Source organism: Chelonoidis abingdonii, chromosome 10 (assembly GCF_003597395.2).
Source record: "Chelonoidis abingdonii isolate Lonesome George chromosome 10, CheloAbing_2.0, whole genome shotgun sequence".
Lineage (NCBI taxonomy): Eukaryota > Metazoa > Chordata > Testudines > Testudinidae > Chelonoidis > Chelonoidis abingdonii.
In genome coordinates, this window is record NC_133778.1 from 40,664,850 (window position 1) to 40,692,606 (window position 27,757).

General features: G+C 42.1%; 2 protein-coding genes across 7 annotated transcripts in view; one reads left to right on the forward strand and one right to left on the reverse strand.

Annotated features, from left to right (window-relative positions):
* The window catches only part of DCAF17 (DDB1 and CUL4 associated factor 17), a 45,666-nt gene extending 38,540 nt beyond the window's left edge, over positions 1–7,126 (reverse strand). For 2 of the 3 annotated variants that reach the window (XR_012656648.1, XM_075070122.1), the window contains exons 1-4: positions 6,987–7,054; positions 6,315–6,553; positions 3,078–3,181; positions 97–187 (exon numbers count right to left, since the gene is read on the reverse strand). Coding sequence is in view for 2 of the 3 variants with exons in the window: in XM_075070122.1 (XP_074926223.1) it covers positions 97–187; positions 3,078–3,181; positions 6,315–6,491 (372 nt within the window). In the remaining variant the exon portion in view is untranslated. Of the gene's footprint in view, positions 1–96; positions 188–3,077; positions 3,182–6,314; positions 6,554–6,986 lie in introns of all 3 variants that reach the window. The other variant, XM_032771046.2, reaches the window with a different exon arrangement.
* A 63-nt stretch (positions 7,127–7,189) lies between these two features.
* The window catches only part of METTL8 (methyltransferase 8, tRNA N3-cytidine), a 70,893-nt gene continuing 50,325 nt past the window's right edge, over positions 7,190–27,757 (forward strand). For 2 of the 4 annotated variants that reach the window (XM_032771048.2, XM_032771051.2), the window contains exon 1: positions 7,195–7,517. The gene's annotated coding sequence lies outside the window, so the exon portion shown is untranslated. Of the gene's footprint in view, positions 7,518–27,316; positions 27,440–27,757 lie in introns of those variants that run through there. The other 2 variants (XM_075070123.1, XM_032771050.2) reach the window with 2 other exon arrangements.

The following is a 27,757-nucleotide window of genomic DNA, read 5'->3' on the forward strand; positions in this document are numbered from 1 at the left end:
TTGGTTTCAATTTTGTCTACAGTGAATTGTTCTTCCACAGCTAAAACAGTTGCTATATTTTGTTTTCAAAATTCCTTCAGTAAAAAGTAACCTTACCAATGGGCATTCCAATAATAATGCATCCTCTATTTTTTCTGATTTAGAACATGCTGGCAGTTGATAAAGTATTCTTGGCTCTCGTGCAATGCTGAGGAAAAAAGATTATAAATGATCAGTCTACTTTATAAACTACCTCTGTCAACAGGTCACTTTATGCACTATTATAAATCATTACCTCCTCCTCATGAAGTCAGCATTCTGAACTTCCCAGCATGCTAGGCTATTCTTATTTTGGTAATTGTCTGTCTATGCTACTTTCAGAATTTGGGTAACCCCACCCCCCCACTATAAGATGCTATTAAAAAGATCACTTTTCGTCTAGGTAAACATTTTAGACAAGAGATGTACCAATAATGTTCTTATTTTAGTAACATACTTAAAAAAAGAACTAAACAGAATATATGAAAATTAACTCAGGAGCAGACCATCATCAAAAACCTCACCACCTGCAGCTCCAAGTGCATGACACACTTCTTCCACCTTGCCTTCTCTAATGCAAAATCATTGCAGCGCATGCACACACTCACACTCACTCTAAAACTCTACCAAAACAAAATACTTCACTGCATGAACAACTCTCCCCCTGGAGTGAGGAGGAGAAAAAGAATGAAGGACAAATGACAGATGTTACTCATGTTGCTAATTGCACTACTAGAAGGTGCTCAGATTCTAGAGTCATGAGAGTGATATAAGAACCTATATAGGTTAGAACTTGAGGTGGGGGGAACTATCAGTTTGTAACAAGTTATTGTGCCAAATTCTTCTGAGTTACTCCTGTTTAAATCTAGAGTAACTTCATTGACTTGCACTGTGTAGCTGACAGCAGAATTTGACCCATTAAGTAACATCAGGAGGAATCTCTTCCAGTGTATCAGAGTGTTGTGCCTTTCATGGCGTGGGTGCCAGAAGCTGAGAATTCTTGTATGGTTTAAGAATTTAGCAACACATGTTTCCTGAAATGAACTCTGTCTCTAGTTCTGTCTTCTTCTTTTGGACTTATTAAATGACATCATTCACAAGGCATTTTACGTGCTGGAAATCACATGCTAAAATGGGGCCTGATCCTACAAGATGATAAGTATCTTCAACCCCCATTAAAGTGCATCTGACACCTAAATATCTTGTGACACTGGTTACAACAGTTTCATGCGAACACCTGTTCTCACTTTCAGGTGCCATTGTAAACAAGAAGCAGACAGCATTATCTCCTGCAAATGTTTGTCTGAGCGATTGGCTGAAGTAGTATTGAGTGGACTTGTAGGCTCTAATGTTTTACAATTTTTGTTTTTGAATGAAGTTATTTTTCTGTACATAATTCAACATTTGTAAGTTCAACTTTCATGATAAAGAGACTGCACTACAGTACTTATTAGGTGAATTGAAAATACTATTTCTTTTCTTTACAGTGAAAATATTTGTAATAAAAAATAAATATAAAGTGAGCACTGTACGCTTTCTATTCTGTGTTGTAATTGAAATCAATATATTTGAAAATGTAGAAAACATACAAAAATATTTAAATAGTATTCTATTATTGTTTAATGGTACAATTACTCATGCGGTTAATCACAATTAATTTTTTTAATTGCATGGCAGCCCTAATCTTAAACGTGTGGTATTCTTGGGTAACACCAACCAACCAGATAGATTTACATTAGAGCCAGATCAGCTATGTGTTGATGACCCATTCAGGACACTTCACTCTAACAATGGGTCATAGAGGAAACCCATTCCACCTAGATAGCTCTTCCTGTGGATGCCTCAGCATGAATATAGGCAATGGCTACCCCTGTGAATCATCAAGCCATGTAAGCACATGTGATATGCTTACGTGATCTTGAACTCCACCTTGAGCCAGTAACTTTCCATAAACTGGGCTGTGAGCTTTGTTTTGAGACAGTAAATTTCCAGACCCATGGCACAGAATATAAAAGCCCCTGAAATATCTCCACTTTGCCTCTTTCCTGCCCTGATTCACCTGAGAGACTTTACAAGATAGCAGTTTAATCCACTGCTATAAACCTAATATAAGAACTTTGCAATTATTTGATCTATTAACTATTGGGGAGAGGGATGGCTCAGTGGTTTGCACCTTGGCCCCTAAACCTAGGGTTGTGAGCTCAATCCTTGAGGGCGCCATTTAGGGATGTGGGCAAAAATCTGGCTGGAGATTGATCCTGCTTTGAGCCAGAAGTTGGACTAAATGACCTGAGGTCCCTTCCAACCCTGATATTCTATGAACAACTGTCTTATTCTTTTATTATTAAACTTTTAGTTTATAGTTACTAAAGGATTGGCATCAGCATGATTATTGGGTAAGATCTCACTTATACATTGATCTGCCTATGTTCCTGATCTCTTGGGGGTAAAAGAACCCTATGTTTGATTAAATTGTTTTTTAGTAACCACTCATCATAGAGTCCAGTGTCTGCGTGGTGAGACAAGGGCTGTAATGCCTAAAGAGACTGCACCTTTGACTTCTTGATAATCAATGTGCTGAGGCAGAAGTTTACTTTTGCTACTGGCTTGGTATAGTCTAATGATAGAATATCCACCAATTTAGGGTGAGAATGCCCTATTTCCCATCAGTTTGCCCTGAATTTGGCATCCTCCGCTGTGACCCACTGAGGCCAGGTGACAACTACAAGAAATAAAACTAGTGTTCAGTCTGTTTAATTTGAATTCTGTGCGGTGCTGAACATCTTAAACTCCCATTAAAGTCCAGTGATAGTTGAACATAAGCAGCACCTCACAGGATCAGGCCATACCTTGCCAAAAGCAATGCAATACAGCTATTGTCTAACACTTAAAGATAATAAAATAAGGGTCCAATCCTGCGAACAATTAGGCATATGGGTATCTGCGCTTATACAAGTAATCCCGTTCAACTCAGTGGGACTACTCATGTGAGTTTCTAAGATCAGAGCCTGAGTATTAAAATGAAAAATAATGGCAATTTTTGGCAATCAAATAATTACCTGCTCACACAGCACCGGTAGTTGTCAAAATAAATTCTTCCATGCTCATAAGCAATAGGAGATGTGGAATGAGTTGTCCAAACATTCTTGAATTTAGTACTTTTCTGAAATAGACAATGAGTAGATGAAGGCTTTTATGACAAGCTGTGGTTTTGGAAAATATTTCACTTGCCGCTACCGCTTAATAACTTACATTAGTTTAACATAGTCTGTGGAACACATAAAGGACTTTTAAAATAAATAAATAACTCTCCTGGAGTTATCTAGCCATTTTATATTTTTCTTTCCTTCTTTCTATGTTTGTGCACTGGATACTTCCAGTTGTGAATACAGTAGGCACTGAAATAAGGCAAGCAGGGCTTTGACTCAAAAGTATTTGAAAAGTAAATCCAGAAAAGCTGGAGTGGGGTATACGGTGGAGGAAAATGTAACAAAAACTTATGAATGGCCTTTATAAGAAAACTAGGGACAAAAAAATGAAAAGAGAAGCTTTACCACTTCATGGGCATCATGGAAAATAAATGTTTATCATTAACCGACACAGGTTAAAAATAAAATTGGTAATAAAATTTGTATGCAACCTTTTCAACTTAAAAATGATAGGCTCTGATATTGCAAATATGCATAAGTACCTATATATATGTTAGTAGTCCCGCTGAATTCATGGTGTTTTGGGATCCAGCCTACTTTTGGTGTTTGGAGGAAGGCACGGGAGGGAGTTTACATGCTTGTGTAATGAATGCAAGATGTTAATGAGTTCACTTGAATTACTCACATGCATAAAGTTACTCGTGTGTATTAATGATATCAGGATATGGGATTGTAAATAATTGTATCTGTATTAATTAAAGCCCCAATCCTTTATGAGATGCATGTAGGTGGGCTATAGTCGGACAAAGCCCCATTAGCTTCAGTGGGGCCCTATGTGAGTGCAGGAATCCCCCTTCACACATCTGATTGCATAAATGGGGCCTAATACCTTAGATTGTTAAAACCAAAGTAATTTTTAAATACTAATTTAATTGTCCCTATGTGTGCTATTTCTACATTTCTCTCAGCTTGAGCAATAACAGAATTTAAATCAGTTTCACTCTGGTTTATAATCAGCTGCAATTTCAATTTCCCAGTGCTGCAATGTTTGGTTTCCACTTCAGAGGCATGTTTATTTGTTTACAGAAAACTATTGATTTTTTTAATTGTGGAAACAATTCTGTTGGACTTAAGCCAGATCTACACTACTAATTTACACTGGTATAACTCATTCAGAGGTATGAAAAATTCCTGAGTTATACCAACCTAACTGCCTGTGTAGACAGCTCTATGTGATGGGAGTGCTTCTCCTGCCGACATAGCTATTGATTCTCGTGGAGGTGAATTAACTATACCGATGGGAGAAGCTCTCCTATTGGTGTAGTGGAATCTTCACTAAAGTGCTAGTTATTCCTGGGGGAATTCTGTGCACATGCAGAATTCATGTCCCTCTGCAGGAAATATTCTGCCAGAGGCTCTGCAGTTCTGCCTTTTGCCCACCAGGGGCCACTGTGCACCAGAACTGTCAGCTGCTGGCTGCAGTTCCTCAGGGTGCTCTGCGTGCCAGCCCCATTAAGAGTTATAGGATTTGGGGGATTAACAGTCCAGGGCTGCCCGGGGGGGGGGGGGAGGAGAGGGGCAATTTGCCCCCAGGCTCTGCAGGGGCCCCGAATTTTTCGAGGGCCATGGGCGGGGTCCTTCACTCACTCTGGGGGCCCCAGAAAACTCTCGTGGGGCCCAGGCCCCCGGAGCGTCTTCCGCTCCAGGTTGTTGTCAGGAATTCGGCGGCGGGGGGGTCCTTCCGCTTCGGGACCCGCCACCGAAGTGCCCCGAAGACCTGTGGCACTGGGTCCTTCCGGCACTTTGGCAGCAATTTGGCGGCGGGGGGCAGCCCTGTAACAGACTGGTGTTCAGAAGGGCTAATGGGACGACAACATTGAGCAGGGGCTGAATGGGAGGGCAGAAGCACTCTAAAAGTGGGGGGGGGACGGCACAGGCACCCAAAATGTCCCCCCCGCAAGCCCACACTGCCCCTTATTCCTGAGCCCCACCCTCTCGCTGCCCCCTTTCCCAAGACCCTGCCCTCGTACAGCCTCTTCCCCCAAGACCCTGCCACCTGCTTGCTCCTCTCCTCCCTGTCACTTGCCCTTATGGTTGGTAAAAAATGGGAGGGGAGGGGCAAGCATGGCCCTCCATGTTCCAGCATCCCTGCTGCAGGGCCACATGGGGATGGGAGCTAGGGGGCTGCAGAGCAACATGAGGGAGAGGGGGTAGGGGCTGTAGGGACACATGGGGTCAGCCAGGGGCTGCGTGGGGGAGGCTTCCTTACTCCATAACAAAAAACCCTGTTCTATACTTCTCCCACTCACACCCAACAACCCTTCAGGTTCTCTCCCAGGCTCCTTCCCTCTCCCTCAGCATCTCTGTTACCCCTGCCTACCCTAAGCCTTTGCACTGCTTCTAAGGGGTGGAGGAAATATAGATCTGTATTGTAGTTTAAATAAATTACTCAAAATTCTGTATTAACATGCCCAGTGAGAAATATGTTTGTCAAAAAAAAATCCTGATTTTTTTTTTTGTATTGTTACAGACATACTTGCTGACAGGTATTTTGAAATAAATTACCAAAATAATTGAAACTGGTGTGAATATATAGCGTTATTTTGAGAAGTTTGGCACAGATTTCCCCCAGGGGTCTATAGCGGGGCAGCCTGCACCACTGCACATGTAGACAAACCCTTAGAGTTTTGAGGTCAAATTTAAAGTTGATGATGTCCCTTACACCGTTAGCATAATTTTAATATTAAGTATTATATAATTGTGTACAATAATAGTCCCCAGGATTAAGAAATCTGAGTGAAAGAGTTTAAAAAGAGAGTCAGATAGTAATACTGTTATAAAGTAAAAGTTTGATTTAGAAATGGTAATGCCATTTTTTCCACCATACAATATTCTTCAGATTTGAATAATAAAGATGCTGCATCTTTTCCAGATTTTTTCAGAGGTAAGTTTAATAGTATTGCTAACTCTCTCATCCTTAATCAAAAACTCACGCTGTTCGCTCTCTCACAAACTTCTCCCGTTCAGAGTTTGGTCGAGAGGTTACCCAAATTCCTGCACTAAACTGGAGTTCACAACATCTGGAATGAAGAAATCAGGTTCCAAACAAGGATTGAGTCACTGCTGGAAAATGTTATAAGCGGTTACCTGACACACTAGCTTTCTTAGGATTCCCATGTTTTTTCTGTGAGCGACACCTGCATCTTTTGTATAAAATCCATGAGATCTCCTGGTTAGAAGGCGGCAGACATTGTGAATTTTAAAAGCATTGGAGGAGAGTCTCGCGGCTGAGGAGGAGGAAGAAGCGGCTGAATCTGGGGACATTTTTATTTCTTGGGAAAAGCTCGAATCCCTTCTAATTCCTGGCTCCGGCAGCAAGCGCGGGGCTGTTCAATATAAGGAGACAACAATGCATGTGCCTGATCATCTTTCAATGTCACAAGTATCATGGACCCCCCCGGCTGATGCTTCCTTCTCCCTCCCCCAAATCCTGGAGCCCTCCGCGGGCACAGCAAGCGGGAAAGAGCTGCCTCCACAGCCCTCGCTACACTCCAGCCTGGATGCAGATGGGAACCCCCTGCCCTGCCTGCCTCCCCGGGCCCCAAGAGAGGGTCCGTGAGCCCCGCTGCTCTCCCTGTTGGCAGCCGCAGCTCACCCGGCCGTGGCAATGCATATGTATGAAGCTGTTCACGGCCAGTTTGCGGCAAGCCTGTGGGCTGACAGCAGCGCCTGGAGCCTGGCCGGGCTCTCAGAGGAACGCACCACCAGCCATTGGCGACGGGAGGAGAGTAACACAACTTTCCAGCGGCCATTACTTACTGCCCCCGTCAGTCCCCAGCGTGTCTGTGCTGCAGGCCAGGCCTCTCCCCGGCCCCGCCCGCTCCTTTCTCCCACAGCTCGGCGCCGGGGAGGGTAGTTTTCAGACGCTTCCCGATGACGCGCCAAAACTACAACTCCCCGAATCCTTTGCCCTGGCCTCTCCGTGCGCCTCCTCGCGCGTGTGGCGCCTGCCTGTCGTTCCGGATTCCTTTTCCCAGCCGCACGGAGAGTGTTACGGCAGCAGCCGGGCTGGGGCGCTGAGCCGAGCTCCCGCAGGTCCTGTTAAGTGCCAGATGGGAGGGGGTTGTCACACGCAATCCCGGGGGCTAGACGTTGCTATGCAGAAAGGTCGCGGGGCGCCTGAGTGGGAAATAACTAATGTTGTGAACTCTGTGCACTGTGCTACTGTTCTTACTTGTTAAACAGTCTCTTTAGCTATACACAGAGAGGCAGTCCTGGGGGGAAATTAGTAAAAAGGCCCTGCGATTATTTTAAAGGATTTTCTCTATAAACTAGACGAACAGTTTGAAGGTACGTTTGAGGTTTTTTTTTAATTAAAATGTTATTGGCACTTTTCAGTAAATCAGCCACAGTAAGCACAAGCAAAATGCCTTAATTTATAAAGATCATGAAAATTTACAGTGCTGGTATAAATAAGAATAACTTAAGTACACACTTAAGAATAACTTTTAAGTATAGTCCCTGATGGAGCAAAGACTTACACACATGCTTAACTTTATAGGAGAGTAGTCTCAGTGAAATCAGTGATATTACTTGTGTGCACAAAAGTTAAGCATATGGCTAAATCGTTGCAAGATGATGGCCTTAATAGTTCATTATAACGCTTTCTTTGCTTTCTTATAATGCGGTTCCATAAGTCTGGCAAAAGACAACATAACTAGTACACATACATTGTCAAATTAAAAAAAAAAACCTAAGCAAAGGCATTTTATCATACATTTATTGAAAAAAAAAGGCATTTATTTATGATTAGGAAAGACAAGATAATTGAAATGAGAATTTCTTTCCAATTTTTTTTTCCTCATTGAAAATAAAATACCTTTAATCTGAGCAGGGGGAAAGAAGAAAAGTCTAATTATGCTCTGCATTGTTATTTTTCAATAATATTCAACAATATTAGCAGGGCAATTATACTATGCAACTCGCTGAAAGTGTGCTTGCTATTCTGTGCAGTCATGCTCTTCAGTGAGATACCAGTGATGATACTGGTCATTAGTTTTTTAAATATAAATTGCGGGTTGTGAAAGTTGCTGGACGGAAAACTATGGAGACTGAATTATTTTTTGTATAACTGATCCAGAAGGTTAGAAGGGTAATTTGAATCTTCATGGAGACTTGGTTTTGTTGGTGATATGTCTGATATAGACATGTGGATATGGAACTAATGGAGTTCACAAACTCATTGTATTTGTACCACTGAACAGCTGTCACCAGCTAATGAATTCTGGTCACTATTGAACTGGGCTGAATTTGTATTGACTCAATTCCCAATCCTAGAAATACTTAGTGATGACATACGTGAAGTTTGCAGGATAAGTGGCTTAGAAATGTAAAGCACTTCATCTTGGTAGTAGTTCCCTGAGAGGTACAGCATGTTTGGACCTATGGTAATCATCCTCTTGCCTGAAGAGGTCTGCAGATCAGGAGTGAAGCACACTGGTGGGCTTGTGTGGAAGCTTGTGCTACCACTGTCTGTGAGGCTAAATAGTGGACTTCAGTCTTTAGGGATGTCAAATACACTGGGACTTTAAACAAGTATTAAATTATCTTAAAAATGTAAAAATATTTTGAGGGTCAAGGGAAGATGGAGTTGCTGCCACATGTCTATGGGGCAGTCGCCTTCAGGCCAAGCCCTAGCAATGTCTATGAACGAATGAATGAATGAATGAAGAAACTCAAGTGTTAGTGCAGAGAGTGTACTTGCAACAAACAGGGGAGAGTCAAACTATTCATGTTGTGCAGGCTAGTGAGAGGAAAGTATGTTTCAAGTGCACACTTGAGGGACTAATGCTAATAACACTGAGGCTATGTGTACACTACAGATACTACAATGGCACAGCTATTGCGCTGCAGGTGTGCCACCGTAGCATCTGTGGTATAGACACTTGCCACAGTGATGAAAGGGTTTTTTCCATCGCTATAGTTAATTCACCCCTCTGAGAGGTGGTAGCTAGGTTAACATAAATCTTCTATTGACCTACAAGTGTCTACACTGGGCGTTAAGATGCTTTAACTATGAATTTTTCACACCCCTGAGTGCCATAGATAAGTTGACCTAAGTTTTAGATGTAATAAGTTTTAAGCCTGACTGTCCTTAGCTGGTGCTATAAAAAGAGATGTGTCCCTGAACCATGAAATTCTGACTACTTAGAAAAATGCAAGCTTAATTACTCATTGTAATGAAGAGAACTAAATGCATGATCTCTGTGGTAGTTGCAGTTGCTCAAACCAAGGTGGGAGGTTCCTGATGTTTTTTTCCATGAGTGGTGCTCAGCTCTGGAACTCACGCCTGGTCTGGCAGGGCTAAGGTTTGTTGGCCTTCAGGGTATGCTGTGCATGGACAAAGCCCATGTAGACTCTCAGGGCTCTCTTGGAGAGATGGGTGGATGGATTTGTAGAGGCCAACAGCGGAGTTCTTAAGTATAAATTGTAGGTAATTTGTGATTTTCATGGTTGTGATGAATTAATCTGTTAAGCTTTGTTAAAGTTTTAGGTATAGTACAGAAGTTTATTTTGTATTAAGGCTATTTATGTTTTTTAGTTGTATGCTTGTTTAGCTTTCTATAGGTGCTTAGAACATGCATAGACATTTTTAACAAATCAAAATAAATACATAAAGTGGTCCTATAATAATAAATGTAAAGGACATTTAAAAGAAATAGCTGAAGAGAATATGTCACATGAAAGGGATGCTTTTAAGTAGTTTTGCTCACAAATGTAAATTTTGATTGCTTTAGTTAATTTGAAAAAAATAATCGATATTTTAAAAGCCGTAAGAGAAAAGTACAATTTCCCTTCCTCTCCCTCCATGGGTTAACTAATGTGTCCTAGCCTGTGCATTTAATTAGGACACCTGCATGTTTAGAAACTTTGCCGGACAAACTATTCCTTTCATAATGCCTTTTTTATAAAACAAAGTAGCTTTTAAACAACTAAAACATTTAATCCAGAGATTTAATCATATTTTGTTAAATCAAAGTCTAAGAGCATTTAAGTTATAAGTCAAGAGCTGGACTCCTAGTTAAAATTAGCATAATTCTAGTTTAACGTATTGACCAGTTTTGTGACTGTGTAGTTTTTGGCTTTCTAGTAATTTAAGTGAACATTGTGAAGAGTTCAAATCTTTATTTGCAAAACAGAAATATTCTAAACAGATTCTGTCACTTTAAAAGTCCTCACATTAGATTTTACTATTTTTATAGCTTGGATGAAGTATTTAATTTCTTAATACTCATTTACTCAAGATCTATCACCGATTTAAGGTCACTGTTCATGCATAATATTAACTTTGCTTTGTTTTGCTGTTACAGCGCCAGCAGGCAGGGGATACCCAAATTATTTAGCAAACCCTGTGCCCAGAACTATGATGTTCATTGATGGCTTTCTCTTTCCATGCTGATGAGGACAAAAGTCAGTGAGTCAGATGCTTGATAGACTCGGCCTTATAAGTAACAAAAAGGGAAGTGAGTTGTCACATGTAAAAAGGGGAAAACTATGTCTATACACCATTTAGGAGCAAGCCTCTCAGACCAAGATGACAGACTCAGGGTAGTGGGGCTTGTGTTAGTGCTCTAAAAATAGCTGAAGTTGTGACTAAGGGTATGTCTACACTACGGGATTATTCCGATTTTACATAAACTGGTTTTGTAAAACAGATTGTATAAAGTCGAGTGCACGCGGCCACACTAAGCACATGTAAGTCTGATGGCGGGTCTAGTTCCATGTTCTCGAGGCTAGGAGTTCGATTTCTGGAAGCTTTACACTGGGATTATGCTATCCCGAAAGCTTTATCCCATAGTTCCCTCAGTTCTTCCCCGCCCCTTGGAATTCTTGGGTTGGAGACCAGTGCCCGATGGCGGCAAAATCATGTCGCGGTGGTTCTGGTACAGCCTTAACTCTTCCCTTCTGTTGAAGCAGCAGACAACCATTTGTGCCTTTTTTCCTGGGTGAACTTGTGCAAACGCCATTAGCATCAGCAAGCATGGACCCGCTCAGATTCAATACTGCATCGTGGACGTTGTAAACACCTCGCGCATTCTCATGCAGTCATATGCTGAAACCGGGACCGCCAACGCCATCAAGAGGGAGGCGGCAGGCTTATAGCAGCACGGCGACGGATAATGAGGACATGGACACAGAATTATCTCAAACCGTTGGGCCCCTGCGCTTTGGAGATCCTGCTGGTAATGGGGCAGGTTCTAGCCATTGAACGCCGATTTTGGGCCCGGGAAACAAGCACAGACTGGTGGGACCGCATAGTTTTGAGGTATGGGACGATTCCCAGTGGCTGCAAAACTTTCGCATGTGTAAGGGCACTTTCATGGAACTTGGTGACTTGCTTTCCCCTGCACTGAAACGCCATAATACCAAGATGAGAGCAGCCCTCACAGTGGAGAAGCGAGTGGCAATAGCCCTCTGGAAGCATGCAACACCAGACAACTACCAGTCAGTCGGGAATCAATTTGGAGTGGGAAAACCTACCGTGGGGGCTGCTGTGATGCAAGTAGCCAAAGCAATCATTAAGCTGCTGCTACGAAAGGTGGTGACTCTGGGAAATGTGCAGGTCATAGTGGATGGCTTTGCTGCAATGGGATTCCCTAACTGTAGGGGGGCGATAGATGGAACCTGTCATGGTATCTTTCTCCAATCTGAACCTTAGAGTCCAAAAAATTGGGGTACCAGCATGAATTTCTCTAAGCTTAATTACCTGCTTAGATCTGATAAGCTGCCACCACCCAAAAATATATAGTGTTGTGGGGCACTCTGGTCCCTCCAACAACCTTCCCTGGGGACCCCAAGACCGAAATTCCTTGAGTCTCACAACAAAGGGGAATAAACCATTTCCCTTCTCCCTCCTTTCTTCCTCCCAGATCTTTCCCACCCTGGATACACCAGGAGATTACCATGCTTCAAACTCCTGAATCACAACACAGAGAAGTCAGGTTTCTCCTCCCCCTTCCCCTCCCTCCCAGGCTTTCCCTCCCTGGATATCCTGGAGAGATAGACAGTGATTCAAACTCCTTGAATCTTAAAACAGAGGGATTCCACCTCCACCCCTCCCCTCTTCCCCTCACCCAGAGGGAATACAGATTCAAGCTCCGTGAATCTAAAACAAAGAGGAAATTTACCTTCCCCCCCCTTCTCTCTCTCTCCCACCAAGTCCTTGGTGAGTACAGACTCAATACCTTAGCATTAACAAGGGGTAAAAAAATCAATTAGGTCTTTAAAAAGAAAGTTTTTAATAAAAGAAAGAAAAAGTAAGAAATCTCTGTAAATACAAAATGTAATATCACAGGGTCTTTCAGCTTATAGAAAATGGAGAAAAAGCCTCCTCGCAGCAGAATAACAATTTACAAACTTTCAGGGCCAATACCATAAAAACCTCTAAACCAAAAACTTCTCTACCAGCTCAGATAACATTTGCAAATAAAGAAAACCAATTAAAACGACTAAAGCTAGCCTTTATCCTGAATAACTTTCTAGAAATTAGAACAAGAAGACGACTTCAGTTATAAAAAAACAGAAGATTGGAGGAATCTGTTAACATTTTCCTGCCTCTGGAGACCCGAGAAAAAAGTCACACCACAGAACAAAGAACAACACCAACCAAATGCTTCACTCCACCCCAGTTGAAAAAGTACTTTGTTTCTGATTCGTACCTCGGTCAGTTTGCCGCGAGGTCACGTTTGTTTTAACTCACTTAACAGGTGAGAGAGACATTACTACTGCTATCTGTTTATGAGACCCATAATCCTATCATTCGGCACCGGGAGCACAGGCACACAGTACAAAAACCGAAGGGTACTTTTCCATGGTGTCGCTAGCAGGCACTGGTGGAATCAATCAGAAGTTTCAAAATCACAACATCACCGTGGGGATGCCAGGAGGGTGTTCACGCGGATGCCTGTGGTGCATCTTCAGAAGACACTGACTCTTGCTTTTTTTCGGTGCAGCAAGGGAGATTATATTCCACCAAACAAAATAAAAAAGACACCGCTCCCAGACCAGATAACAGTTGGGGATGTTTGCAATGCCTATATTTCCCGGGTACACAGCTACTTGGCCCTGGCTCATGAAGCCTACATCGGCAGAGCCGGCATGGTAGAGCGTTCAGCTAAAACACAGGCTGAGAGTGCAGAATGGTGGTAGAATGTGCATCGTTGGCCGTTTAAGGCGCGGCTGGCACGATTTACTAGACTCACTCAGACCTCAGCCAAACCAATGTCCCCATTGTTATTGCTGCTTGCTGTGTGCTCCACAATCTCTGTGAGAGTAAGGGGGAAACCTTTATGGCAGGGTGGGAGGCTGAGGCAAATCACCTGGCTGCTGATTACGCGCAGCCAGACACAAGGGGGATTAGAAGAGCACACCAGGAAGAGGTGCACATCAGAGAAACTTTGAAAATGAGTTTCATCACTGCCCAGGGTACAGTGTGACTACTGTGTTTGTTTCTCCTTCATGAACCCCCGCCTTTATTGACTCCTTCTCTGTAATCAACCCACCCTCCCCCTTCGATTACAGCTTGCTTAAGGAAATAAAGTCACTATCGTTTAAAAATCATGTATCATTATTAAAAAGTAATTATAAAAAGAGGCAGAGAACTGAAGGTATCCTGGGTGTGGTTTGGGAGGAGGATAGGAGGGAAGGAAAAGGCCATTAACACACTTCAGTGTAATGACAGCCTTTTGGTTGGACTGTCCACGGGTGTGGAGTGGGCGGGTGCATGAAGCCTTCCCCCACACGTTCTTACACGTCTGGGTGAGGAAGATATGGAACATGGTGAGTGGTGAGGGTGGTTACACAGGGGCTGCAGCAGCACTCTGTGACTCCGCTGCTCTTCCTGAAGATCCGCCAGACGTCGGAGGATATCAGTTTGATCACGCAGCAGCTCCAGCGTTGCATCCCGCCACCGCTGATCTTCCTGCCTACACCTCTGATCTTCCTGCTGCCACCTCTCATCTCAAGCATCTTTCCTATCCTCACGTTCGTCCCTCCTATCCTCACGTTGGTCCCTTCTGTCCTCACGTTCACTGGCATCTTTCCTGTACTTTGCTACCACATCCTTCCACTCATTCAGATGAGCTCTTTCATTGCGGGTTACTTCCATGATTTCTGAGAACATTTCGTCTCGCGTCTTCTTTTTCCTCCGCCTTATCTGAGATAGCCTTCAGGATGGAGTAGGGAGACTTCAAAAATGTGCCGCTGCATGAGGGAGGGAAAAAAGAGAGAGAAGTATTTAAAAAGATACATTTTACAGAACAATGGTTATACTCTTTCACAGTGAACAACACTATTCACCTTACATAGCACATGTGATTTCACTACAAGGTCGCATTTTGCATTGTTTAATATTGAGTGCCTGCAGATCTGGTGTTACAGATCTCACAGACGCAGGTCTGGGCATCAGAATTCAGCTTGCATGCAGCCATGGTAATCCATTGTTTTTCGACTTCTCCAGCCTTCATATACACAGTGCCCTCTGATGCTTCTTTCCTGTTAACATGCAGCAGCAGAAGCCAACCCCCCCACGTCCAATTCTCTAGGATGATTGCTTTACCCCTCCCCCCACCGCATGGCTGGTATCATGGAAGATCACTGCTAATCACCCCGCTTTACCCCCACACCACGTGGCTGGTAGCTGGGAAGATTCCTGCTAGCCAAACGCAAAAAAGCTCAGCGCTATCCTTCCTCCCGTTCCCCCACTTGGCTACGTTCAAGGAAGGATTTGTTTTAAGCAACAGCCCAGTAGGAAAATGGCCATCTCTGTCCTCTTAATTAAATTCCTGAATTTCACCCAGGTTACCATGAACGATATCACTCTGCTGAGGATAACAGAGCAAGATAAAGAACGGATGAGCAGGCAGGGGATACCCCAATTAATTTAGCAAACCCGTGCCAGAACTATGATGTTCAATTGATGGCTTCTCTTTCCACGATGAGGACAAAAGTCAGTGAGTCAGATGCTTGATAGACTGCGGCCCTATAAAGTACAAAAAGGGAAGTGAGTTGTCACATGTAAAAAGGGGAAACTATGTCTATACACCATTTAGGAGAACCTCTCAGACAAGAGACAGACTCAGGGTAGTGGGGCTTGTGTTAGTGCTTCTAAAATAGCTGAAGTTGTGACTAAAGGGTAGTCTACCACGGGATTATTCCCGATTTTAACATACTGGTTTGTAAAACAGATGTTAAAGTCGATGCAACAGCGGCCACACTAAGCAATTTAATCGAGGCGTGCGTCATGGCCGAGGCTAGAGTGATTTCTGGAGCGTTACACTGTGGATAGCTATCCCGAAGCTATCCCATAGTTCCCTCAGTCTTTACCGCCCCTTGGATTCTGGTTGGAGAGCCCAGTGCCCGTGGGGCAAAAATCATTGTCGCGGGTGTTCTGGTAAGCTTACCCTTCCCTTCGTGAAAGGCAGCAGACAACATTTGTGCCTTTTTCCTGGTGGAACTGTGGCAAACGCCATAGCACAGCAAAGCATGGACCCTGTCAGATCATACTGGCAACGTGGACGTTTGTAACACCTCGCGCATTCTCAATGCAAGTATAAGCTGAACCGGGCACCTGCAAAGCCAGTCAAGGAGGAGGCGGGGCTTAGCAGCACGGCGACGAAGAAGTAATGAGGACTGGACACAGAATATCTCAAACGTGGGACCCCTGCGCTTTGAAGATCCTGCTGGTAATGGTCAGGTTCTAGCCAATTGCACGCCGATTTTGGCCGGAACAAAGCACAGACTGGTGGGACCGCATAGTTTTGAGTATGGGACGATTCAACAGTGGCTTGCACAACTTTCGCATGTGTAAGGGCATTTTCATGGAACTTGGTGACTTGCTTTCCATGCACTGAAACGCATAACAAGGATGAGAGCAGCCCTCACAAGTGGAGAACGAGTGGCAATAGCCCTCTGGAAGCATCAACACCAGACAACTACCAGTCCAGTCGGGATGCATTTGGAGTGGGAACCTACCGTGGGCTGTTCGTGAGCAAGTAGCCAAAGCAATCATTAAGCTGCTGCTCGAAGGTGGTGACTCTGGAAAATGTGCAGGTCATAGTGGATGGCTTTGCTGCATGGGATTCCTAACTGTAGGGGGCGATAGATGGAAACCTGTCATGGTAATCTTTCTCAATCTGAACTTAGAGTCCAAAATTGGGGTACCAGCATGAAATTTCTCTAAGCTTAATTACTGCTTAGATTCTGATAAGCCTGCACCACCCAAATATAGTAGTTGTGTGGGCACTCTGGTCCTCCACAACCTTCCCTGGGGACCCCAAGACCGAAATTCTTGAGTCTCACACAAGGGGAATAAACATTTCCCTTCTCCTCCTTCTTCCTCCCGACTTTCCACGCCTGGATACACCAGAGATTACCATGCTTTCAACTCTGATCACAACACAGAGAAAGTCAGGTTTTCTCTCCCCTTCCTCCCTCCCAGGCTTCCCTCCTGATATCCTGGAGGATAGACAGTGATTCAAACCCTGAATCTAAAACAGAGGAATTCCACCTCCACCCTCCCCTCCCTACCCAGAGGGAATACGATCAAGCTCGCTGAATCTAAAACAAAAAGGAAATTTACCTTCCCCCCCCTTGCTCTCTCTCTCCACCAGTCCTTGGTGAGTACAGACTCAATACCTTAGCATTAACAGGTAAAAATCAATTAGGTCTTTAAAAGAAAGTTTCAAGAAAGAAGAAAAGTAAGAAAATCTCTGTTAAATACAAATGTAATATTTACAGGGTCTTTCAGCTTAAGTAGAAATGAGAAAAGTCCTCCACAGAAGATACAATTTAAAATATTTCAGCCAAATACACAATTAAGAACTCTACCACCCAGATGACATTCATTTGGCCAATAAAGAAAACCAATTAAAAGACTAAAGCTCCTTTATCCTGATACTTTCTAGAATTAGAACAGAAGAGATTGTTTAGAAAGATTGGAGGAATCTGTTACATCTGGTCCCTCTGAAGACCTCCAGAGAGAAAACACACACAGAACAAAGAACCACACCAAGCGTTCCTCCACCCAGATTTAAAGATCTTGTCTTCCTGATTGATCCTCTGGTCGGTGTTGCGGTCACTGTTTGTTAACCCCTTTACAGGTGAGAGAACTTAACCCTTAGCTATCGTTTATGAAGAACGCCATATCCCTATCTTGGCAACCGGAGCACCAGGGCACCCAGTAATAACCGCAGGGGTACTTTTCCATGGTGCTGCAAGCACTGGGTGGATACAAGAACGTTTCACCAAACATCACGTGGGATGCAGGAAGGGTTCATGATGCTCGGTTCAGCAGCACTGCTCTGTTTAAACGCTGCAGCAAGGAATTACTTCCCAGACAGAAATAACAGTTGGGGATGTTGAAATGCCTATAGTTATCCTGGGTGACCCAGCCTACCCTTGAATGCATGGCTTCATGAAGCCATACATCAGGCAGCCTGGACGTGGTCAGGAGCTGTTCAACACAGCTGAGCAAGTGCAGAATGGTGGTAGAAATATGGCATTTGGCCGTTTAAGCGCGCTGTGCATTCTGACTCACTCAGACCTCAGCCAAAACCAATGTCCATTGTTATTGCTGCGTTGTGTGTGCTCCAGCAATCAGTCTGTGAGAGTAAGGGGGAAACTTTATGGCAAGGGTGGAAGCTGAAGGCTAAATCACCTGCTGCTGATTACGCCGCAGCCGACACAAGGGGGGATTAAGAAGAGCACACCAGGAGAGGTGCACATCAGAGAGACTTGAAAAATGATTTTCATCACTGCCAGGGTACAGTGTGACTACTGTGTTTGTTTCTCCTTCATGAACCCGCCTTATTGACTCCTTCTCTGAACAACCCACCCTCCCCTTTCGTTACAGCTTGCCTTAAGGTAAAGTACTATCGTTTGAAAATCATGTTCATTATTAAAAAGTAATTTAAAAAGAGCAGGAACTGAAGGTATCCTGGGTGTGGTTTGGGAAGGAGGATCGGAGGGAAGGAAAAGGCCATTAACCACACTCAGTGTATGACAGCTTTTGGTTGGACTGTCCACGGGTGTGGAGTTGGGCCGGCGTGCATAAAGCCTTCCCCAACACGTTCTATACACGTCTGGGTGAGGAAGATATGGAACATGGAGTGGTGAGGGGTGGTTACACAGGGGCTGAGCAAGACTTCTGTGACTCCGCTTGCTCTTCCTGAAGATCCGCCAGACGTCGAGGATAATCAGTTGATCACGCAGCAGCTCAGGTGCATCCCGCACCAGCTGACTTCTGCCTACACCTCTGATCTTCCTGCTGCCCACCATCTCTCCTCAAAGCCTATTTCCCATCCTCCACGTTCGTCCCTCCCTATCCTACGTTGTCCCTTCTTCCTCCGTTCACTGGCATCTGTTCCTGTAACTTTTGCTACACATCTTCCACTCAGTCGTGAGCTCTTTCATTGGCGGGTTACTTAAACATGATTTCTGAGAGACATTCGTCTCTGCGTCTTCTTTTCCTCCGCTTATCGTGAGATAGCTTCAGATCGGAGGTAGGGAGACTTCAAAAATGTCCGCTGCATGAGGGAGGGAAAAGGAGAGAAGTATTTAAAAAGATACACTTTTACAGAACAATGGTTATACTCTTGCACAGTGACAACACTATTACCTACATAGACATGTGATTTCACTACAAAGGTCGCATTTTGCATTGTTTTAAATAATTGAGTGGCCTCAGATCTGGTGTTCAGATCTCACAGACGCAGGTCTGGCCAGTCAGAATTCAGCTTGCATGAGCCCATGTAAATGCCCATTGTTTTTCGACTTCCTCGCAGCTTCATATACACAGTGCCCTGATGCTTCTTTCCTGTTTAACATGCGCAGCAGAAGCCAACCCCCACGTCATTCTCTAGGATGATTGCTTTTACCCCCTCCCCCACCGCATGGCTGTATCATGGAAGATCACTGCTATCATCCCCGCTTTACCCCCCACAACAACGTGGCTGGTAGCTGGAAGATTCCTGCTAGCCAACGCCAAAAAAGCTCAGCGCTATCCTCTCCCGTTCCCCATGGCCTTACGTTCAAGAGGATTTGTTTTAAGCAACAGCCCAGGAAATGGCCCATCTCTGTCCTTAATTAAATCCTGATTTCACCCAGGTTACCATGAACGATATCACTCTGCTGAGGTACAGAGGCAAGATAAGACGGATGTTTCTTGAATGCCAGCAATCACCGGGACGGTCGCAGCTATGCTTTGTATGCAATGATATCCCGAGTTACTTTGCTACATGCATGGCATGGTAAAGTGTCCTACCATGGTGGATGGAAAAGGCGCCTTGCCCAGAACCTTCCTACAAAGGACTTTTGGAGTACCTCCAGGACGCGCTTATGGAGATTGTCCTGAGGATTCCGCTCCATCCCCAACATGTTAAATACAAACTTTTCCAGTAACTTTACTGGCCGCGTATGCATCCCCAGCCCTGCATGGCAATCAAAATCATTAAAAACACCTTTTGCTTTTAACACATGTTTTTATATTTACAAGAAGGTACACTCACCGATGTCGCTCTACCATGGAGACTTAGACGTGTCTGGCGGGGCTAGTTGGCTTGGAGCGGGGAGGGTAATTCCGTCTGCGGTCAACAAAAGCTCCTTGGCTGTTATGCGGCCGCTAAGCGACGGAGTGCTGTCCTGTGCATCGCCCCTCACCTAGGCTCATTCCGTCTCTAGGTCCACCTCCTTCCTCACTCTACTTGCCCTCGCCCAGAATCTCAGCTCATGCAGATATTGTAAAGAATTACAAACCCCCACCCGGATACCACAGACAAGACCAAGGTGGGTTAGTGGTGCGCAGCCCCTAGAAATTGCTATGTCAGCTCAGTGTAGAAGCGGCATGTTTTCAGGCCCTGACCCACGGACCTTCGATTTGCTCTTTGGTTTTCTGGTAGGCTTGTTACGAGCGCTTAGCTTTCACTCTGCACTGCACTGAGTTCCCCTGGTGTGCCTTTTTCCATGCATAGCCTTGGGAAATTTTTCAAATATTTTTCATTTCGTCTTTTGAAACAGCGAGTTCTGTTAGCACTGATCCTCTCCCCATCTATAGCGTCAGATCCAGTACCTCCCTGCGGTCCATGCTGGAGCTCTTTTTTCTCAGGAGACTGCATTTGCTACCTGTAGCTGATGAGCTCTGTGTGGTCACCTGTGTATGTGCTATCAGAGCTCACGCTGGCCAAACAAGATGAAATTCAAAAGTCGCAGGGCTTTTCCTGTATACCTGGCTACTGCCGAATCCGAGTTTACAGAATCTTGCTGTGAGCGTCTACAGTCATTAGCACTTGTGGGATGACCGCCGCGGAGGCCGATTTACATACGTCGATTCCAGGCCACACTAACCCTAATCCGATATGGTAATTGACCAGGATTTTAGCGCTACTCCTCTCGGGAGGAGTACAGAAACCGATTTAAAGAGCCCTTTATATCGATATAAATGGCCTCGTAGTGTGGACGGGTACAGCGTTAAATCAGTTTAACGCTGCTAAAATCGGATTAAACGCGTAGTGTAGACCAGGCTTCAGGCTAGAGGTCAGGCTCTGAAGCCCCAGCTCTAGCTCCAGTTGCCACTGCAAACCTTTGTTTCTACAGCTATTTTTAGAGTCATAAATGGAGCACTAATGCAAGCCCCACTAGCCGGAGTTTCTCTACCCAGGCTGGAAGGTGTGCTCCAAAATGCTGTGTAGGCATACCCTAATAGGGAAAGAAGTGGGACGGATACTTTTCAACCTTTTGGAGGGCAGTACATATATGTGTCTAAATCCTAGATGCTGCAAACACTTACCGCTGGGACTACTCGTGTGTAGAGTTAAGTCTTCGCAGGACCTGGACCTAAATGTTAAAAAAAAAAAAAAAAAAAAAAAAAAATGTGAGCCTATCCCTTTAAATTAGCAAGCATTAGTAACAAAGAACTCTGAACTGAGGGTCACCAATATCTCCCTCATGTCCATTATTTAAAATCTCTACATCAGAGTAAATTATAGGCACCAGTTTTGCTGTGTGTGTGTGCTTTTCAGTGCACATTAAGTGTAAAAATCTTCAATTGGCGTGATTAACACAAACACTATTACATGTAGAACTTGCTGAAGAATGGAATTTCCATCCTGCAAGACATTCTGAAATTTTGAAATACGGTTTTTCATCCCAAATCTCAATGAAAAGTTGAAATCTCTGAACTTTTCGTAAAAGAAAATATTCCAAGATATTTCATTTTGATATGGTCAAGAATGTTTTGTTTTGATTTTATTGTTTTGACTTTTATAATTATAAACAAAATATAATATAAAAGTTGAAACAATAAAGTTGCAACAAAGTATTTGAACATTATCAAAATTAACCATTTGACCTTATTGTAAGTAAATGTTTTGATAATTTCCCACAAAATTTTCAAGGAAATCAGTACATTCCTACAAAACATTTTGATTTAATCAAATCAGCATTTCTCATTGGATACTGTTCCATTGGAGAATTCCTGACGAGCTCTAATTACAAGTAAAAAGATAAAATAGGGGCACAGGTTGTTTTGGATGGAATGAGTCCAGGAAGCCTTTTATCTAGTCTGTCCTTCCTTTTGGTTAGCAACCATATCCAGCAATTTTCCTTGCATAATTCATTTTCAAAACTGCTTCTTTTAGTTGTTTCACTCTCACTGCATTTGTATTAGTTAAAGATTCTCTAAATAAATGATATCTTTATGTCTAAGATACTTACTCCTTCCTTACCTGTCAGTCCATTCATGTCTTTGTTCTTGCATTTGGCATTAGCTCAACTTGACTTGCATTTACATTTTTCTTTTAACTGTAATGTTTATAAAAACATATTAACACACACAGTAGATTCCCTCAGTGCTACAAAGGATAATTTGGAGCTATTCACTTAAAAAAAAATTCAACACACCATTCACACTCCAATTCATATACATTATTAAGTAAAATAGATCTCCATTTTGGTGGAGGTATGACTATTATTTCTTAGCAAACGAATATTGATAACTTACTGTTTTTCACCTATAGCTTTGCACTTCATCACAGACTTGAGTTGTCTAGCAGAATACTTCTAACAGGAGTCTCCAGGGAGAACAGTGACTGAGGAACAAATCTCCAAAATGCCAAAAGAGGATAAAATTAAAACAAAAAAACAAAAAGAACAAACAGAAACAAAACACCTTCCAAATTCAGTATGGCTGTTTCACGATCTTAAACATTTTTAATTCACCACTCCTTCCACATTAGTGTGTGCTGGGTGTTGTCTTGGTTTTTCAGGAGCCAACAGTAGCTGCAGAATTTTTACCCCAAGAATGTATTCCTTATAGTTCAGTTGATGGCTTTAGCAAACCTGTGTTTCCAGAAAGGCTGTTTTTATATGACTTATTTCCTTCCTACTGTGCTTTGTTAGGGAGATATGGGCAGGAGAATATAAGCTCTCTTCCCCATTGAACAAAACATTTCCTCTTTCCCTAACTACTCCCCAGTTCTCTCTGAGAGGTGATTGTAAAAATGGTGCCTTCTTAAACTCAACTGATCTACTCCTTGTGTGTATTCAGTCATATCTGCTGACCTTAGTGGAAAAATAACTTATTACTTCAGTTAGTTGTATTGACCCTGCTGTGCTGAGAAAGAGACTTGGATTCTATTCCTTCTTATAGATAAAGAGAATTGTTGAGTAAGTTTTCTCATAATTAAATCTGTGCAGACCCTTGGAAGGCAGTGGGGTTTCACAGGAGTCACTGTGGGCCTGAGTTGGCCTGCATCATTGCCTGTGATGGTGCATGAGAAGGAAAGTACTACGTTTGAAGCTCTGATTCCAGGTTGTTCGCGGGATTGGCAGCTAGAAAAATATCATTTTACTTACAAATTGAGCACATCATCATACCGTTGAGAGAGAATGAAGATGGAACTCCACAGTGCCATATTTAGAGTGACCTTTCAGAGTAGAATCACAGAGTAGAATTAGTCTGTCCTTTTCAGTTTGTCTGACGGTACTACAATAATGGTGCCTGATGAGTAATTTTTTAAAAGCACTTAATATGTATCAGATCTTTTACCTCATTGTACACTTGTGACATAACTTTCCCCTTGAAGCCCATTGAATCTACTCCCTTCTCACCTTTAAGGATTCCCAGAACTCATCTGTTTCCTCTCCTGTGGTATTCCAGCATTTCCAATTTTCTCTCCCAAATTCCTGTACTTTAATATACCAGCTGCAAAGCCCTTGCTTTCCTTCCAAATAATTTGTTTTATTTTCAAGCTTCTTTATGTAATTTTCTTCACAGTTTCCCAGCTTTCTAACCCATCAATTTCTGTGAATTCTTTTGCAGCTTTATTTTCACAAGAGGTTAATGACTTTGTCATGTTGTCCCTGTTATGGCAAAGAAGACCCAGAGAGGCTGTAATATCAGTCTCCTCACACTGCTCAAGGCAAGATTAATATATATTTTTGCTGCAATGCCTGAGCTATGAAGACTGACTGGTTTTAAAAAGTCCATTTTGTCTATTTTTGTTGGTTTGGTTTAGGCTATTCTCAGGTTATGTCTGGACCTTAGAAACATCAGTGTTCAAATGTGAGGTAATTTGTCTACCACCAACTCAGAGTATTCTGTTCTGCAAGGTATTTTCCAGGACTGATTCTTCCATCTTATGTCCGCTGGCACCTCTGTCTTATCTTTTCTAGATGTTTTGCATAGCTAAGGTCTTTTGAGCCTGAGTAGTATTTTGATAATAAAATACAGTAGTACAGAACCTGCTTTACAGGAGAGTTGTGAATGTTTGTACAACTAAGTTTGTAAGTGCCGAGTAATAGTATGAAGTTCAACTTTTTCAAAATATCTTATTTTGAAAAAGTAAGTAACCAGAGTAAACAGAGTAACCCAAATTATTACAAGTATAGCCCCACTAGTCCCCTTATAAATATAACTGTGGGAACAACATCAGGCCCAATCATTGCAGATATAATGAATCAATAGCTTTGTAGTCCAGAGAGCTACCAAACAACTAATTGTTTTTGCCATAGTTTATTGGAAGCAAATTTTCTTTTGCTTGATTTTTATCTGACCCCTGTTTCAGAGCTGATACTCCTCTGGGCTTTATTCCTCCATGATTAGGTTTATAGTATGTTCTGGTGTTGATTTCTTGTTCCAGTCAGAAGAAAACTTGACTCTTTGCTATTTAAAGCAGGATGGAAACAGCTCTTCCCTTCCCCATCCTGTCTGTTTTACAATCTCAAGTTCCGGCAGGGTGGAGACCACTATTGGGAAGCTCAAATGCCAACTTCAGTTTAAAAAAATAATACTTTCCAGTCCAACCGGCAGTTTACACATAACGGCTTCTCTGTGTGTGCGCCGTGAGAAAGCTGCACTGAATGTGTAGCTTTTTTTTCTTTTCTTTTTAAGAGTGTCCTCCATTAGCTCAGCTGAGGCAGAGAGGCAGAGTCTGTGGTTGTCAAGATGATAATTAGAAATAGAACATCTCACCACTAACCTCTAAAAGCTTAAACACATCACTCCACAGGAAGGACAACTTCCACTCCTTTTCTAGTGTTATTCCTCTAGTGTTCTTGCTGGATAAATGGTTCTGCTTACAGTGGTTGGTAATTTTTTATGTAAATCCCGTGAGTGGTAATTTCTGAGAAGATGAGGGGTTTTCAAATGGAGGCCAGATTATTATTGCTATAATAATCAAGTGTATAGTGATTTTGCTTATTCCTGGCTATGCCTCTGTACCAAATAACTGACACTTTCAAACAACATTCCCTGGTGTCAACTCCACGGTGTGCAGCTATCTGGCAGAGAGGTGGTTACCTCTTCCAATAGATCATTAAAAAAATCAGATAAAGAAGCAATTAAGCAATGAGGCACTTTTTAAAATGGGATTTAGGATCCTAAGTCACTTAGGTGCTTTTTGAAATGTTACGCTTAGTAGCCATACTGCCCATTAATCACATGATCAGTAATTCCACCAGCTCATCAGTGCTAAGCCTGGTTCCAGGGCTTTCCTCTGCATTCTTATCACTTCCAGCTTCCATATTTCACTTGCCTTTCCTCTATATCCTTGCAATGTTTTGAATATTGCAGGTTTCAACAATTAGTCAGCTACAAATTCTCATACAAAGGTCAAATTCTCATACAAATCCCAATGTTCCACCTGTTACTCATGCCAAATCATTTTAGCCACCTGTCTATGTATCCCATCTGTGCGTCTTTTCATGTTCTTAATAAGATAGAGAACCAACCAAAATCATGCCTAACATCTGAATCATTTTTATTTTATGTTGAACATCAGTTTTATAGCAAAGGATATTTAGAGCATGAATTCAGGCCTTGGCAGGTAAATGAATGAAGGAGGAGCTGATTTTGAAACAGTATATAATGTAATAACATAATGTGCCTCTAAGCATCTGTATAATCTGTTAATGATTTGAGATCACAATTTGATTTGGGGGGTTGGTTTGTTGTGTTTTGTATCTTTTAAAATAGTATTAATTTCATGTGATATAAATCCTACATTATGGAGCAGTGGGTATGTTAATTTTTAATCCTAGCAACTGTACAGAAGCATTTCTAATAACTTTTTGTGTGCAGTCTATATGCATGCTGTTGCAGAGCTGTACTGTAGCTTTAGCTGATAGATAGGATGTGAATCTGTTGTTTTATTGTCAATAAAATAGATTAGCTAAGGCCCTGATCCTGCAGACTTATGTTCATACTTAACTTTATGCACGAGTAATCCCAATGAAGGGAATATTACAATTTGCATGCATAAGTCTTTGCAGAATCAGAGCCTAAATGATTTTATTGTGGTGATTTTATTATAAATTGGAATTATCATTTTAGATACCCAAATATCTTGCCAAGAGACATGGTGAATTGATCAAAATTAGAAATGGTTTTGACTGAAAAAATAGTTTTGTTATATGATTAAGTGCAACATCTTCACCATCTGAGAGATAGCCGTGTTAGTCTGGATCTGTAAAAAGAGACACAGAGTCCTGTGGCATCTTATAGACTAACAGAAGTATTGGAGCATAAGCTTTCATGGGTGAATACCCACTTCGTCAGACGCCTGTGAAATCACATGTTGCAATAAGGGGGCACCTGTGTACTGGCAAAGAAGCTATTACATAGCAGATACAGCAGCCCTAATGTACCAGTTGTTGTTATATTTGACATTGGAAATCTAGAAATATGTTTTTAAGCCTTCAGACAAATACAAGGAAATGTTAATCTTCTTCTCTCTCTCTTAAAGGCTTAAAATTAATAAACAATAGCATTTCTATAGTATTAGTAATTCAGAAGCGTATCTTAACTGAGGAATTGTTCACGTTATTTAACTGATTCCTTTACAAAGATTTAGATCATACATCTAGTGAATCTTTTTTGTTCACAATGCAAGACTTGTGGTCAATCATATAGTGCATTACTGTTTCTTGCTTAAGATAAAATCTTCATTTTTTAGCCAGTTTGCAGAATAATGTTTGCGTTTAAATAGAACCTGCTTCTTTGTAACTACATTTTGTGTTCTCAATGCTATATGCATTAGATTCATACGCATGTTTTATGCAGAGAGAACACTCTAAAAATAATGACTCAGTGGCATATTTTTTGTAATATGCAGAGCACTTGAAGGAGGAAAGAACAAAGGCACATCAGGGTAAAAGTAGGAGGAGGAGCATTTCATTTTTACTCCTATACTAAAAACAAGAGCTTGCATCAACAGGGACATGGGGGGAAAAAGCCACAACCAGACAGAATACTGGTACTAACTACAGCATACTTCTCATCTTTGCTCGTTAGACTTGTTTGAACAAATTCAGAGTTAATGTTTTTGAGTAACTATAATGTAAAAAATACAGAGGTGCCAGGTTAGAATTACATGTTTAAGCAGAAAAATCTCGAATACTTTATACTTTACATGGATGTAGAATTAACATCTGAAAACATTCATTTCAGATGAGGCATTGAATACAAATTACTACACTACGCAGTAGAAATTTTTTGAAAGGCGTCATGTGCATACAATATATAATACATTTCTGAATCTTTCACTTTCTATTTTAAAGAGTGAAACCACAGTAACAGCTTTAGAATGAAATCCTTTGAAGACCGTAACCTAGTGAGTGGGGTGAAAAATGTCAAGCAGAATACCAGTATGTTTCCACTAGAACAAATGGTTTGGTCTCTGATCGCTTCTTGATTATTTTTTTAAAGGGACAGTGTCAAGGTAAAAACAAACTAATCCAAAAATCATTTCCTTACCTTGATTACTAATAACATTTTACATTTTTCAAATGGAAAACCAAAACACATCAATGCATTGATTCACCATTGTGTGTGTGGCTTTTTGTCACTGGCTAATAGGACTTTGAAAGTAGATTAGCAAGTTTTACTTTCTGCTTTCTATATAGCAGTAGCATGTTTTGGGTTAGTTGGGTTTCCAGCACTCTTGGAAGATGTTAACATTTTAAAAAAGCATTTTAATTGATTTTAAAAAAACAACCTCCATCAGTAAAGCCCATATTGCAACTTGACTACTTGACCA